At 36.3% G+C, this 15,850-nt stretch overlaps 1 protein-coding gene across 7 annotated transcripts in view; it reads left to right on the top strand.

Annotated features, from left to right (window-relative positions):
* SETD2 (SET domain containing 2, histone lysine methyltransferase) overlaps positions 1-15,850 on the top strand; it is a 113,442-nt gene that overhangs the window by 72,436 nt on the left and 25,156 nt on the right. For 4 of the 7 annotated variants that reach the window (XR_003430830.1, XM_027096974.1, XM_027096973.1 and 1 more), the window contains 2 exons: positions 5,531-5,579; positions 9,958-10,141. Coding sequence is in view for 4 of the 7 variants with exons in the window: in XM_027096974.1 (XP_026952775.1) it covers positions 5,531-5,579; positions 9,958-10,141 (233 nt within the window). In the remaining 3 variants the exon portion in view is untranslated. Of the gene's footprint in view, positions 1-5,530; positions 5,580-9,957; positions 10,142-14,793; positions 14,906-15,850 lie in introns of those variants that run through there. The other 3 variants (XM_027096975.1, XR_003430828.1, XR_003430829.1) reach the window with 3 other exon arrangements.

The following is a 15,850-nucleotide window of genomic DNA, read 5'->3' as shown; positions in this document are numbered from 1 at the left end:
TAATTTTGTTTTAATCCTGTTTTTTTCTACAGTCTATTCTATTTGAGTCTATTCTATTTGAGTCTATTCTGTATCATTTGAGATGTGTTAAAAATGTGCTGGAGTACTTTGCCAACAAACTTCCAATGAGTACTTTTTGAGACTGTTGGAAGAAAACATCCCAGTTTAGACCGATTTAGTGTGACCTGTTAGCAGTAGGTAACTTTTTCAAGTGTTGTTTGTTTTTTTAACTAAAAATGGGTAGTATAAAAACTGTATAATTAAAAGTAAACTTTTTTTTTCCATAAGAGAATCCGTTTACTCAGAATCTATTTACTGTACTTTAAATATAATCTAACTGCTTTTGGGGAATCATGATTCACATACAATAAAGACAAAAACATCAAACTCATAGCTATATAATATTTCTCGAGTTAAAATGGTCCTTTGTTTTAGTATCTACATTCCTTTCTTTTCTCCCCAGCTTTATTGTGATATAACTGACATTTAACATTGTGTAAGGTTAACGTGTACACCTGTTGATTTGATACACATATATATTGCAAACTGGTTACCACCATAGTGTTAGCTAACACCTGCATTATTACCATTTCTTTTTTTCGGGGAGAATATTAAAGATCTATTCTCTTGGCAACTTTCAAGTATATAGTACAGTATTATTAACTGTATCACTATGCTGTACATTAGATCCCCGGAACTTACTCATCTTATAATTGGAAGTTTGTAACTGACCAAGTTTCTAACTCTACCTCCCTTCACCCCTGTTTTAGTCTCTGTTTCTATGAGTTCAGCTATTTTGGATTACATATAATAAGTGATATTGTACAGTGTTTGTCTTTCTCTGTCTTATTTCATTTAGCATAATACCCTCAGGGTCTATCCATGTCACAAGTGGCAAGGTGCCCTTCTTTCTCCTGATTGAATGATATCCATTGTATACATATACCATAGCTTCTCTATCCATTCATCTCTTGATGGACACTTAGGTTATTTCTGTATTTTGGCTATTGTGAATAATGCTGCAGTGAACATGGGAGTCAGGCATCTCTTTGAGATCTGCTTTTCATTTTGTTTGGATACATACCCAGAAGTGAGATTGCTGGCAGGTGTTTATTAAGAAATGGAAAACTTACAGTATGAATCAGGTATAAAGACTTTCCACCTTTTAATTTCATTTTCCTTCAAGTCAGTCTGTTTTTCTCTATGTACCTCCTCTCTTGGCAATCTCTGACAGTAACACTATACATCGATTGTTTTCTTAAGGTTTTCCCAGATTGTGGATCTCTTGCTTTAGCCTATTTCCTGAATTTTAGGTCTATATTTTCGGCTTTCTCTCTCCTTTTTTTAAAAAATAAATTTATTTACTTATTTATTTTTGGCTGCATTGGGTCTTCGTTGCTGTGCATGGGCTTTGTCTACTTGTGGTGAGCAGGGGCTACTCTTTGTTACAGTGTGCGGGCTTCCCATTGTGGTGGCTTCTCTTGTTGCAGAGCACGGGCTCTAGGTGCACGGGCTTCACTAGTTGTGACACGTGGGTTCAGTACATGTGGCTTGCGGGCTCTAGAGCGCAGGCTCAGTAGTTGTGGCACACGGGCTTAGTTGCTCTGTGTCATGTGGGGTCTTCCCGGACCAGGGCTTGAACCTGTGTCCCCTGAATTGGCAGGCGGACTCTTAACCACTGCACCACCAGGGAAGTCCCTTCAGGCTTCTCTTGGCTTTCTCCTCCACTTGCCCTTCAGACTCCAGCTCATAATCTTGTTTTATAAGCTAATTCTTCGTCTTTGGTGTACATTTCTGTTAATATCTTCATCATTTTTCAAGTAACCCATAGTCAAAACATGTACCCCTTTTGTAAAAAAATTATATTGCTAATTATAACAGTTGCTTTAAAAACACTTTCTAGATAACTAAACTTTTCAGTTAGGGACAGTATTGTTGGAAGACAACTTTTTTTGAAATTCTGACAGGTTAGAATGACATCTTCGGATCTTTTGCAGGTGTTATTTTAAATAGCCACCACCGCCTAGTTATTTGCACAGAAGTAGAGCTTGGACACTTGATCTATTTTGAATGCCCCATTGTTGAATTTATGTACATATATTTATTAATCTATGCCTATATCATCTAAATGCTGGGTAATTCATTTACAGTAACTTTCGAAAGATTTTCCATCACTCTGTCAGGAATTATTGTTAGGTCTTATAAATTATTGTACCTAGTATGGTGCAATGTACACTGTAGACAATTTATGAGATGTATTTCACACAATCTAGAATCTTGAATTTTAGGCCCTCCACATTGGAGTGTCTTTAACATTCTCTTCTGGTAGACAAAATTTTGAGACCTTATAACTCTGAAAAATACCTTTATTCTATTCTTGTTTGGCAAATCATATAATTACCATTTGGAAATAGATTTTCCTTCAAAATGTTCAAGATGTCATTGTATCATTTTCCAGCTTACAGTGTTGCTATTTTGATACTATTTCGACTCCTTTGTTGTGGGAGGTGCTCTGAGCCCTCTCTATCTGGTGACTTAATATGTCAGTTCTAAAAAATTTTGTTTTCTTTTTTTTTTCTTTTTAATACTTTCTTACCCTCAGTTTTCTCTCTCCCTGCTTTCTGGCTACCTGTTAGGAGATGTAGGACTTCTGACTCTTATCCTCTAATTTAATTTTTTTAATCTCCCATTTAGATAAAGGATTAGTGTGAATGAAGGCAACTCAGATAGCAGTTTCAGCAATGGATTCTGTGCCATGCGGGTGTGACATTATTCCAAACAGATTTTCATATCATGTAGGCTAACACTATTGCTGTTTATTCACAAGACAGAATGATCCTAAGAAATGTTACAGTAATCTTTATAGGGCTGCTTCCTTCTTACTTTTTGTTGTTGTGGGACTTTGGAAAGATTCTGTTGCATTTCAGGGCCTCAAAGTAGATAATCTTAGTTTCCAGCTTAAATTTTGTATACAGCTTTGACAATATGAAGAGGAGGAAGTTAGTAATTCCAAGTGCTTAGGTGCATGTTGATAGAACTTCCCCATAGTGTTAGGCATACTCTAATAGTCAGTAGCTCTTCGTCACTAATCAGTAGTAATCAGCCATTTTGTGAACATCAGAATACTTAAAATTTTTATTTATTTATTTTGGCTGCACTGGATCTTCCTTGCGGTGTGCGAACTTCTTAGTTGTGGCATGCATGCAGGCTCTAGTTCCCCAACCAGGGATTGAACCCGGGCCCCCTGCATTGGGAACTCAGAGTCTTACCCATTGGACCACCAGGGAAGTCCCTGAATCCTTTTTTTAAAATTGAAGTATGTTTGACATACAATATTAGTTTCATGTGTACAACTCAGTGATCAGAATGCATTTTCTAGTTAGCAGTTGCTCTAAACTTTTGAATGGAATTAAGAATGTATCTTTGAGAAGCATTTCCTCGGTATATTAACCACCACCATAGAATGGGCCCCAAACTTGAGGTCTGTAATAAATTGCTATAAATGTTTGTAATGAATACCTGTAATGCTGAGACCTTCTGCAAAAGAAACTGAGTTAAAATTGTGTAATTCTTAGTTGACTCAGATATCATCCTCGATATATCTGTTCTGAGAACCCTTCATGAATGAACTCTTTTGGAGTGCCTAGGTTTACAGAGTACCTAATGCAACAGTCATTTTCAAACTTTTAAAATTAGCAGAATACCTGTTTTTCCCTATAATGTGGGTAGGTGCTGATAAGTGGCCTTCTTTTTCCTGAGTTTGTTAACCCCTCCAAGAGGTGGATAGAGAAGTCAGAGCTAAAAGTGTTAAGTCCTTCCTCTCTTTATCCCTGATTCATACCCACAGGTAGACATTGAATTAGACAACTCCAGGCATCCCTCAGAGGAATAGATTAGAATGTATCCTCTCTACAGGCAGAAGCAGCCCAAGAGGAGAAAGAGCCCAGATGGCTCTGAACTGAGGACAGACATACATAGTTCTTTCTCTCAAATTCTCCCTTGTGAGGAAGGAATGAGTGAGGGCTGTTAAGAGAAGCCAGTAATTCAGTGATGTCCACTTTCTCTGGACATCAGAATCATCTGGGGAACTTCTAAAAAATACAGGTGCCTGGGACCCATTCCCAGAATTTTAGATTCAATTTGTTTTGGATAGTGTATCTATAAAAGTTGCCTGGAGTGGTTTAATTCTGCAGCCAGCATTGAGAATCCCAGCTGTAGTGGAAGTTCTACTTAGAAAAGGCTAGGGGGATAGTGGATGTTACCTACATTTGTGGATAAATCCCCAAAATGGTACTCCTTCCCAGAATAATGCCACTGTGTCATCTGGTACAGATGATAAAAGGCATCATAACCTTGGGCAGGTTGCTAAACTTTTTAAGTAAGTTTTCCCATTTGTAAAATGGAGATAGCAACCTCATAGGGTTGTTTTGAAATTCAAATAAGATAATGCATTCATACAGATTGCCCTGCGTCTGTAAAGTCCACATTGGCATTTTTACTGGCAGGTGAATATTACATCTTGAACTTTCCTCAGTTGTGTGACATGTGGGTTATTTCGTTTTCCACAAATGCTGCTAGAACCAAAAATCGTGTGGAAAGATTTTTCTTGGAGTACATTTCCTAAAAAATGGGATTACCAGGTCATATAGGTGTGGTCAGTATTATGAGATTACTCTGAAGGAAGGGTTTTATATGATGTACCATTGAGAATGTGTGGGTTTGCCATTTGCCCACTTAACAAGGTGACTGGATAAGGAAGTATGTGCCCAAGAGCTACTTGATGGACTTAGAACAGTGAGAGATTGTCAGGGAACAGAATTGTTGCTAGGCTTTAGATTCATACAGCAAGAAAAGGTACCTCAAGGCTTAAAAACGTAGTTTATATTTCTCAAGAACAATTTTGATAAAGTATTAGATAGTATTTGAAGAGCAACAATGATCCAAAACTTTCCTTTTTTAAAATAACAGCAGTATAAAAGTAGATTTGGCCATTAGCCAAGTTGATTTTGTATTTATAGAAAAATACGCTGAATAGCAGGAATTGTGTTTACACATGTAATTTTTCTGAAGTGTGTTTATATAGCTGAGGTATTACTAACCTTTTCTTCCCTTAAGTAGGGATGGCAAGTGAGATGTTTGACTTGTTCATATGCATACTCTCAGTAAATGAACTATATATGACTTCATTTTATGTGCAGAAGGCATATAGAAATTAAGATTATCAGGAGGTGTATTCCTGCCAGAAATAAAATGTCTTAGTTACTTAGTCTGCTACTTGGCTAATGAGGTCATACAAGCCTGGTAGACGTTTAGAAATAAATATGTATTTGTGCTATATGTTTTTACTTGTTTTTTAAGGGACCAGGATCTATTTTTATTTAAAGCCAAACATAGGTAAAATTTTGGAGAATAATTAAATACCAGATTGTTCCTCCCCATTTCTTTGTTGCCATGTGAAATCATTCAGCTTCAAAGCAATCACCACTTCCATTCCACACTGATAACTTTTCTTTTGGTTTATTTTTTGCAGGAGGTATATCGAATTCCAAAGAAAAGTCAAACTGAAAAGGAGAGCACAAGTAGGTATTCAGAGATACTTTGTGCACATGACTTTACGAATATTCTTTTAGAAATATGCAGATGTAACTGATAAGTTTATTGTGTTTTTGGAACCAGATAATATGTCATTAGGTAAATGAAATATTTTTGGTATAAGTTTGAAAACGTGTTTTTAAAACAATTTTCTTGGAGTACAGTTGACTTACAATGTTGTGTTAGTTTCAGGTGTACTGCAAAGTGAATCAGTTATACATATACATATATCCACTCTTTTTTAGATTCTTTTCACATATAGGCCATTACAGTGTATTGAGTAGAGTTCCCTGTGCTATACAGTAGGCCCTTATTAGTTATCTGTTTTATGTATAGTAGTGTGTATATGTCAATCCCAATTTCTCAATTTATCCTTCCCTTCCTTCCCCTCTGGTAACCATAAGTTTATTTTCTACATATGTGACTCTCTGTTTTGTAAATAAGTTCATTTGTACCATTTTTTTAGATTCCACACATAAGTGATACATATGATATTTGTCTTTCTCTGTCTGACTTCACTCAGTATGACAATCTCTAGGTCTATCATGTTACTGCAAATGGCATTATTTCATTCTTTTTTATGGCTAATATTCCATTGTATATATGTACCATATCTTCTTTATCCATTCCTCTGTTGATGGACATTTAGGTTGCTTCCCTGTCCTGGCTCTTGTAAATAGTACTGCAGTGAACATTGGGGTGCATGTATCTTTTCAAATCACAGTTGTCTCTGGATATATGCCCATGAGTGGGATTGCTGGATCATATGGTAGCTCTATTTTTAGTTTTTTAAGGAACCTCCATAGTACTGTTCTCCATAGGGGCTATACCAGTTTACAGTTCCACCAGCAGTGTAGCAGGGTTCCCTTTTCTCCACACCCTCTGTAGCGTTTATTGTTTGTAGATTTTTTGATGATGGCCATTCTGACCAGTGTAAGGTGATACCTCATTGTAGTTTGATTTGCATTTTTCTCATAATTAGTGATGTTGAGTATCTTTTCATGTGCCTTTTGGCCATCTGTATGTCTTCTTTGGAGAAATGTCTGTTTAGATTTTCCACCCATGTTTTGTTTGGGTTGTTTGTTTTTTTGATACTGAGCTGCACAAGCTGTTTGTATATTTTGGAGATTAATCCCTTATCTATCACTTTGTTTGCAAATATTTTCTCCCATTCTGAGGGTTGTCTTTTCATCTTCTTTGTAGTTTCCTTTGCTGTGCAAAAGCTTTTAAGTTGAATTAGGTCCCATTTGTTAATTTTTATTTTTATTTTCATTGCTCTAGGAGGTGGATCTGTGCATTTTTATTCTTAGTGATTTTTTGTCAAAGGAGATGTCCCTTTATACTCCCTGTGTTGTTTCTTTCCTTGAAGTCATGGCCTTCTAGTAGCTTTTCTTCCATTCATTTCTTCCTCTAGAGCAGACATTCTTTTTTTTTTTTTTTTTTTTGGCGGTACGCGGGCCTCTCACTGTTGTGGCCTCGCGGAGCACAGGCTCTGGACGCGCAGGCTCAGCAGCGTGGCTCACGGGCCTAGCCGCTCCGCAGCATGTGGGATCTTCCCGGACCAGGGCATGAACCCATGTCCCCTGCATCGGCAGGTGGACTCTCAACCACTGCGCCACCAGGGAAGCCCTAGAGCAGACATTCTTAAACCTATACTCCTTAGGTGTGTGTAAGTTTTTACCTGTAGATGTTTATATGCAAAGTCCTTGGTATACGTTCATTTTACTGGGGAAAATTCAAAACTTTCATCAGATTCTCAAGGAATCAGTGACCCCTCACAAGGTTAAGAATCATTATTACAGAACAGATAATAGGGAGACCATTGCAGTATGGTTTCTGGGCTTTACCACTTAGCTGTGTTTCCAACATACTTTAGAGATTAAAGCAATGGTATAAATTATGGTGGCTCTTGTTAGTCTCTTGTGCCCCTCCAGCAGTGACCCAGTATAAATAGAGTAAAGGAGCCAGTGTGATCATGTTTTTGGTCTTTTTCTTTATTTTTGGCATGAAGAACATTTTGTAATCTTAAATCTTATTGGTTAAATAATCTTATTGGTTAAAGCCCTGTAAAGTATCCTTTACATCACTTTTGTATCTTTTGGATATTTTTAGTTCTACTGGTTTAGTCTCTTCATAGCCAGACATCCTACTTAGGGCTGCAAAGATTTCTTCCCATAAGAAAGAAAGCTGGATTGAGTAGTACTGGTTGGCAGTATCAGCAGCACCACTATAGAGTTGATCATCAGAGGCTGGCTTCTCTGGGCCCACTGAGTTGAAAACATTAGCAAGACAGGCGAAGTTTCAATACCTATGAAGGTCCTCCCACCCCACCCTGCCACCATTGTTTTGTAAATATCTAGTCTGGTATGGCCCTCTGAGAGAAGCAGGACATGGTCTGTAGTGGACAATTATAATCTTTTCAGGGAGCAGCCTTTTGTGTGCCAACTTCAGTCTCATCCTCACATGTGGGGAACCCCGCCTCCATCTCAGTATCAGGCTTTTAGATTAGAGAAATGCTTATAATGCAAACCTGACTTGCTATGTTACTACTCAATGTCAAGCGATTAAAAAGCTTAGAACTTTTAAAATTCATAAGGATTGTGAAATACTTTGGGAAATATGCAGTCTAGCTTTATCCACGTTTTAAAATATGAGAAAATCAGCCTGAATATATAAGATGATTTCTCTGCCTCACATATTCTAAGATGCAGAGTCAGAATATACTGTTGGTATGATTCCTTTTCTTGTTTTACCAATATATAGTGAAGAAATAGCCACATTTTAAGGAAATTAACACCAGGGTAAGGAACCTGGGTTTGAAGGAGGAAATAGAGAGTCATGGGCAGATCCAGATGAAACTAGATAATAATACTTCACAAAAAGATGTTGTGCTAATACCTTCTGAGCTGAACAGTTGTTTTAATTGTATGGTATTTTCTGCCAGCATGTGGTATTAGATGAGTTAGTTCTGTTAGCTTCTCACTGACAAATACTCATACATGGCTGTAGATTAGTAACTTTTTTGTAAATAAATGGAGTTTTTGGCCAGCTAAAAGAACTGTGAGAATGGTATATGTAAACCTGATCCTACTGCTGGGGGAAAAAACAACTGATAGCACATTTTTCTGAGATGAGAAAAGAAAAAACAATGTTTATCAAGAATCCGCTTTGCGCTATGAGAGATATTTTATAAGAAATTCTCTCCTTATGAAGAGAGCAATATGATTAGTAGGTAACAGTACTAACATACACAAAGCAACAGCATATAATACTAGTCAGTTTATATTGAAATGTTCATTGGTGGGATCTAGACTACTTAGGAAAATGAAAGACTAGGTGGTGTGATCAGTGAAAAGTAGTACTTAGGGCAGCTTTTGGGAGCAGTGGCAATGGAATTGGGTGAGAACCATTCTAGGTAAAGAGACTGAGTGAAGAAGGTTAGCTTCCATCTTTTTTTTTTTTTAATTTATTTTATTTTTGGCTGCGTTGGGTCTTTGTAGCTGTGCACGGGCTTTCTCTAGTTGTGGTGAGCAGGGGCTACTCTTCGTTGCCGTGTGCGGGCTTCTCACTGTGGTGGCTTCTCTTGTTGCGGAGCACGGGCTCTAGGTACACAGGCTTCAATAGTTGTGGCTTGCGAGTTCTAGAGCGCAGGCTCAGTAGTTGTGGTGCACGGGCTTAGTTGCTCTGCGGCATGGGGGATCCTCCCAGACCAGGGCTCAAACCCGTGTCCCCTGCATTGGCAGGTGGATTCTTAACCACTGCGCCATCAGGGAAGCCCCCAGCTTCCATCTTTGAATAGGAAGCTGGCGTTCTTTTTTTGAAGATGTAGCTCTCTGGTTTTGATAACTTACTGAGTTACCACCTGTTTCACCTGTGTTTGAAATATTTTTCTTTTGAAATTGTAGTTCATAAAAAGTTGTCTAATTTTTTTTTTAATTAAAGAGATTTTTCTATTGAGGTTTTTATGTTTAGCATGCCAGGCTGTTTTTCTACCAGTTGTAAATATGTAGAGTTATAAGGGCAGGGGAAGGCTTTTACATTTTGAACTGACAAGCAGACTGCCTTACTAAAGGTATCAGAAACATTTTGCATGCATGTGTTCCACAGAACTAGTTAGAAATGATGAAAGCTTGGACTGAGACTTTGGTGGGAAAAGGTAGAAAAGGGCAGTCATGGAAGAGACTTTTAGGAAGTAGAGCACACAAGCATATAAGACCTTATGTCTCGTCCAAATTTGGGACTGGGTATATGAAGGAGGAGTCCATAGATCTGTTTGTTGGATAGAAATTTTATTATACAGTTGGTATACTATCATGATGGAGAAAAGTCTACCAAGTAAATTTTTTTAAAAACCTTTTCCCCTAGTAACCGAACGAGGAAGGGATGCTGTTGGCTTCAGAGATCAAACAGTTGCCCCAAAGACTCCTAACAGGTCAAGAGAGAGAGACCCAGACAAACAAACTCAAAATAAAGAGAAAAGGAAACGAAGGGGCTCCCTCTCACCACCTTCTTCCGCCTATGAGCGGGGAACAAAAAGGCCAGATGACAGGTAAGTGACCTATGTGAGTTACTCTCTTTTCTGAGCAAGTCAAAAAGTACCCAAGTGATACACTTCTGATTTGGGGGCAACAAGTGCTTTTGTAATAAATGTATTCTCTTGTGAGTGAGTATAAAAGGAAACTCTACTCATAACTATTGAGAGTCTCTTTTGACAGTAGTAATAGCTGTGAAGACGAATAGATTTTTGGTACTCGAATGACTTCTACTTCATAACGTTTAAATGCTATTTGAGGAGCCAGAGATTTGTTCTTTAAAGGGGAATGGGGGTTGATGGGAGATAACCCTATGTTTTCTAGTGAATCTTACACCATACCAGTTCAAAATGTTGTTTGATCCCTGTGTCAGAGGCTGTCTTGTGATGCTGGTAGAAAAACAGGCCACATAATCACCTGCTGGGCACTAGAAAACATTTGTTCCCGAGAAGTTCTTTTTAAATTAAATATACTTTAAAAAAAAATTGAGATATAGCAGTCATGTAATGCAGTTGTCAGAATTTTTAATTTTGGGTTCTCTGGGTATGTAATAGTAATTCATTATGATTTTAATTTACATTTCTCTCATTACTAAATAGATTGAACATTTTGCCATATGTTTATTGACCATTCCTATTTACTCTTCTGTGAAGTGTCTTTTTATATGTGGTGTTCATTTATTAAATTTTGTCTTTTTAAGCTCTAGGTGTTCTTTTTTTATATTCTAAATATAATTTTGCAAGTATTTTTTCCCAGTTTATGACTTGTATTTTGACTCTTTCTGTATCTTTCAATACACAGAATTTATTAATTATGGTGTAATTGAATATATCATATATATTGTCTGTTTCCTTTATGGTTAGTGTTTACAGTGTTTTAAGAAATTCTTCCCAACTCTTGAGATGACTTTGTGTGTGTGTGTGTGTATATACATTTTGTTTTAGCAAGATTTAAGTCCTTAATCCATTGGGAATTAATTTTTGTATATATTTTAAGGTAGGCATCTGGTTTCATTTCTTTCTAGGTGAACACCCAGTTGTCCCAGCATCATTTACTACTTGAACGCTCCTCCTTTCCGCACTGATCTGCAGTGCTGCCTCTTTCCAACAGGTTTTCACATATGGGAGGATCTGTTTCTGGGCTCCTCATGACTATCTTATATTTAAGTCTTGATAGCAAGTAGGGCAAATCCCTACTTGATCTTCTGGGATGCCCTGTCTTTTCTCAGATTTATTCTTCCTTAGAATCTGCTTTGAGTATTTGAATATTCTCTATCTAGTTAGGTCTTCTTTAATATTTTTAATGAAGATAAAGTTTTTCATTAATGTCTTCGTTAATAGTTTTCTCCAGAAAAACTTGTTTATCTTTTGGTGTATTTATTTCTGAGAACCCTAACTTCTGTTACATATTCAGTTTGGTTTTGGTGTTTTGATATGCAATTCACCTTTGTATATTGATCCTATTTTTGTTAACCATTACAAAACTTGTATTAATTTCAAGAGTATAGGATTTTTATTTTGCCCCACTGTCTCCTTTTTTTGTCATTGTCAACAGTCCATATCATATGAATTTGTTTTGGTTTTCCTTTCTAATTCTTATGCCTTGTTCATGTTACTTTGCTAGCAATACCTCCAATGCAAATCACAGAATGATAGCATTTTTTATCTTGGTAATTGATTTCTACTCATATTTTGTTTCCTTCCACTTTTTTAGGCTTGTTATATTGTTTTTTTAATTTCTTAACTGGAACAATTGGGATTCTTAGCTCATTAATTTTTCTCTTCTGATAGAAGTGTTTAAGAACTGTAAGACTGCTTGAACTACTCTTGTTAATGCAGCTTCATAATCTAGTTCTAAATACTATTAGGATATACAATGTGTTTAAATTTCTTTTTGTTAAATTTTCAGTTTGTCATTAATTGATCTGTATGATAACAGTTCTTAGAATTTTATTGAAGCTTGCTTTATAGTCTCTTTTGTTTGATATTCATAGAAATATGCTTATCTTCCTTTTAGTAGGATTTAACTGGTATATCTTTCTTCCTTTTATTTTATTTTATTTTTTATTTTTTGGAGCAGGGAAAGGTTTATCACAGGGCCATGCAAGAAGATGGGTGGCTCATGCTCTAAAAAAAACCCCAAGCTCCCTGAAGGGTTTCCACAAAGCATTTTTAAAAGCCAGGTGAGGGTAAGGTAACAGGGGTTAATATTATCAGTCCTTAGGCTTAAGGAGGCCTGGGGCTATGTGCTCCTGGTCTTTAAGTAGTTAACATCTTCCATTTGGTGGGGGTTTTCACATCTGTAAAACAACTCAGGAAATGTGCCTCAAATACTGTTGTCTAGGTACTTCAGAGAGGAGCTAAAGCAGAGGATAGGGGGCAAGTCCTGTCCCAGGAAGCCTCTTCCTTCCTTTTACTTTCAACTTTTCTGTGTCTAATAAATAGCTTATAGCTGATTGGGTGGTTTTGTTTTTGTCTTTTTTAATCTTTTATGGCAACTCTTTAATTCTTTAACTGGTTGTTCCAATTTAATAAAATTTGAAGCTAATCAATATCCTGAACAACATAAGTACTTACTCTGACCATTTAGCCTTCCCAATTTACATGGTATTATTGTCCAGTATTATAATTCCTCCTCTCTCCTCCCATCAGTTATTGTTAATTTTTTTATGTAGACCAACTGATGTTTTTAGTTTGTTTACATTTACTAGTTTCTCTTCTTTCTTATCTCAGACCCCTTTAAATGGTTTCTTTTTTTAAATTATTGTTTATTTATTTATTTTTGGCTGCGTTGGGTCTTTGTTGCTGCGTGCAGGCTTTCTCTAGTTGCGGCAAGAGGGGGCTCCTCTTCGTTGCGGTGCGTGGGCTTCTCATTGAGGTGGCTTCTCTTGTTGCGGAGCACCTGCTCTAGGTGTGTGGGTTTCAGTAGTTGTGGCTCGCAGGCTCTAGAGCTCAGGCTCAGTAGTTGTGGTGCTCGGGCTTAGTTGCTCCCTGGCATGTGGGATCTTCCCAGACCAGGGATCGAACCCATGTCCCCTGCATTGGCAGGCAGATTCTTAACCGCTGCGCCACCAGGGAAGTCCCTAAATGGTTTCTTTTAGTGAGTTTCTCTTCATAATATTTCAGTTTTTGTCTAAAAAGTGTTTTTCATGTTTTGTTTGCATTGCTCACCCTCAATTTTAAAAATCAGCTTTATTTAACCAGCAAGTATAAATTGCTTACAGTAAAATTCATGATTTTAAGTGTAGTGTTCATTGAGTTTTGTCAGATGCATACAGTTCTGTAACTACAACCACAGAGGTTATATATTGGATTGGCCAAAAAGTTCATTCGGGTTTTTCCATAACATCTTACGGAAAAATCCAAACGAACTTTTGGGCCAACCCAATAGAACATTTCATCACCTCATAAAATTATCTCTTACCCCTTTGTAGTGCGTCCCCTTCTTCTATTCCTAGTCCCTGGCCACCACTGATCTCCTTTCTGACTTGGTTTTGTCTTTTCCACAATGTCATTATATATGGTATCATATACTATAAAATATATTCTGTCTTCTTTCACTTAGCATATTATATTTGAGATATTCATCCATGTTATTATGCATCTCAGTTCTTTTTTAGTGCTTAGTAGTAGTCCATTGTATAGATATACTATAGTTTGTTTATAAATTCATTAGTTGATAGGTGTTTGGATTGTTTCCAGATGACTCTTGTGAATATTACTGGCTATGAACAAGTCTTTATGTGAACATTTATTCTCATTTTTGAAAGGAAGTTCTTTTGGGTTGACAGTTTTTCTGAATACTTTGAAGCTGTTATTCTTCATTCTTCTGACTTTCCTTATTGATTTTACGAAACTTGTTGGTTGCTATTCTTTGTTAAGTAACCTGGCTTTTCTCTTGGCCTGCTTTTAAGAAGTTCTCTTTGTATTTGGTGTTCCGCATTATCGTTTCCCTGTGTTTATATGAGGATTTCTTTTTTTTTCCAACCTGGTTGAAATTCATCGATCTTTTTAAATTTGAAGATCATCTTCCAAGTTACTAATTCTCTTCAGATCTAATCTCTTGCTTAACCATACCATGGCTCTTATGGGCACTGAATTGAATTGAATATTAGGTTATTTCTTGGTTCATGACACTTATTTCTATCCCTGGACCTTTTCTCCATACATTTACTATAATGTAATGAGCCCTGGAGGTCCCAGCACAAAAGTCAGGATCTTAACAATTATATAAATCTTGCTATGTCACTTATTTCTGCACCATCCCCTGTCTTTACTACTTATGATAGCAAGTAGTATCTGTTGGATTCTGTTGTTCATTGTACCCTGGCCTGCCTTTTTTTAAATATAGTTTTATGTCATCTAATATATATTTCTTAAAAATATGTTAGTTTTAACTGTATGAAAAGGCTATTATTTTGCATTTAATTTGACAGTACTTTGTTTTGACTTGATATTTATTTACTAAGATTTATTCATAATAGTATCAGTTTATTTTTATTACTGTATAATGTTTTGTTATAAAACTTTTTCTATTATGTATAGTGCTGTTATCTTATTTTGGTGTACATGTGCAAAAGTTTCTCTTGGATATTTAAGTAGAATTTTGCCACGTATGTGCAATTTCAAATGATAATTGAGTTTTAATTTTCATTCTTTTTCCTTTTTAGATGCTTCATGGGGTTCTTATTCAAATCTGCCTGATAGTATTTTATGGTCCTGTTCCTTAGGCATATTTTTAATAGCCTCTTTTATCGTATTAAACATATTAAACATCTCTAATATTTTGTGTGTGATAATTCCAGCATCAGCCGTCTTTATATGTCTCTTCCTCTCACTTGTGTGTGTGTGTGTGTGTGTGTGTGTGTGTGTGTATTTTATAATTTTATAATTATATACCTTTTTTTTTGCTTTCGGTGAGATATAATTGACATACAGCACAGTATAAGTTTAAGATGTTAAGCATATGATTTGACTTACATACATCATGAAATGATCATCACAATAAGTTTAGTGAACATCCATCATCTCATGTAGATACAAAATTATAGAAATAGGGGAAAATACCTTTCCTTGTGATGAGAACTCTTAGGATTTACTCTCTTAACTTTCATATAGAACATACAGCAGTGTTCATTATATATGTATCATGTGGTACATTATATTCCTAGTACATGTTTATCTTTTATGAGTTTGTTTCTGTGAGTGTTTTTGAAGTATAATCGACCTACAGCATTGTTAGTTCCTGTTACACAGCATAGTAATTTGATATTTCTATACCAAAATGATCACCACAGTAAGTCTAATTACAGTATGTCACCTTACAAAGATATTACATAGTTTTTTACTATATTCCCCACACTGTACATTTCATACCGTGTGATTCATTTATTTTGCAACTGAATTTTTGTACCTCTTAATCTCCCTTACCTGTTTCTTTCTTCCCCTCTCCCCTCTGGCAACCAGCTGTTTGTTCTCTGTATCTGTAACTCTGTTTGTTTTATTTGTTCATTTGTTTTGTTTTTTAGATACCACATACAAGTGAAATCGTACAGTATTTATCTTTCTTTGTCTTACTTATTTTTCTCAGCATAATACCCTCTAGGTCCATCCATGTTGTTACAAATGGCAAGATTAATTTTATTGTCTAATGAACTCCTGTTCCTTAGAACTTAATCTGTAGGAATTCATTGAGGCCTGGATTTAAGGTGCTCTCTTCTATAGACT

The sequence above is a fragment of the Aethalodelphis obliquidens genome, unplaced genomic scaffold (assembly GCF_003676395.1).
Source record: "Aethalodelphis obliquidens isolate GAN/ISIS:26980383/991018 unplaced genomic scaffold, ASM367639v1 scaffold111, whole genome shotgun sequence".
In the NCBI taxonomy this organism is placed as follows: Eukaryota; Metazoa; Chordata; class Mammalia; order Artiodactyla; family Delphinidae; genus Aethalodelphis; species Aethalodelphis obliquidens.
The sequence above is the reverse complement of the archived record's forward strand: the minus strand, read 5'-3'. Positions and strand labels throughout refer to the sequence as shown.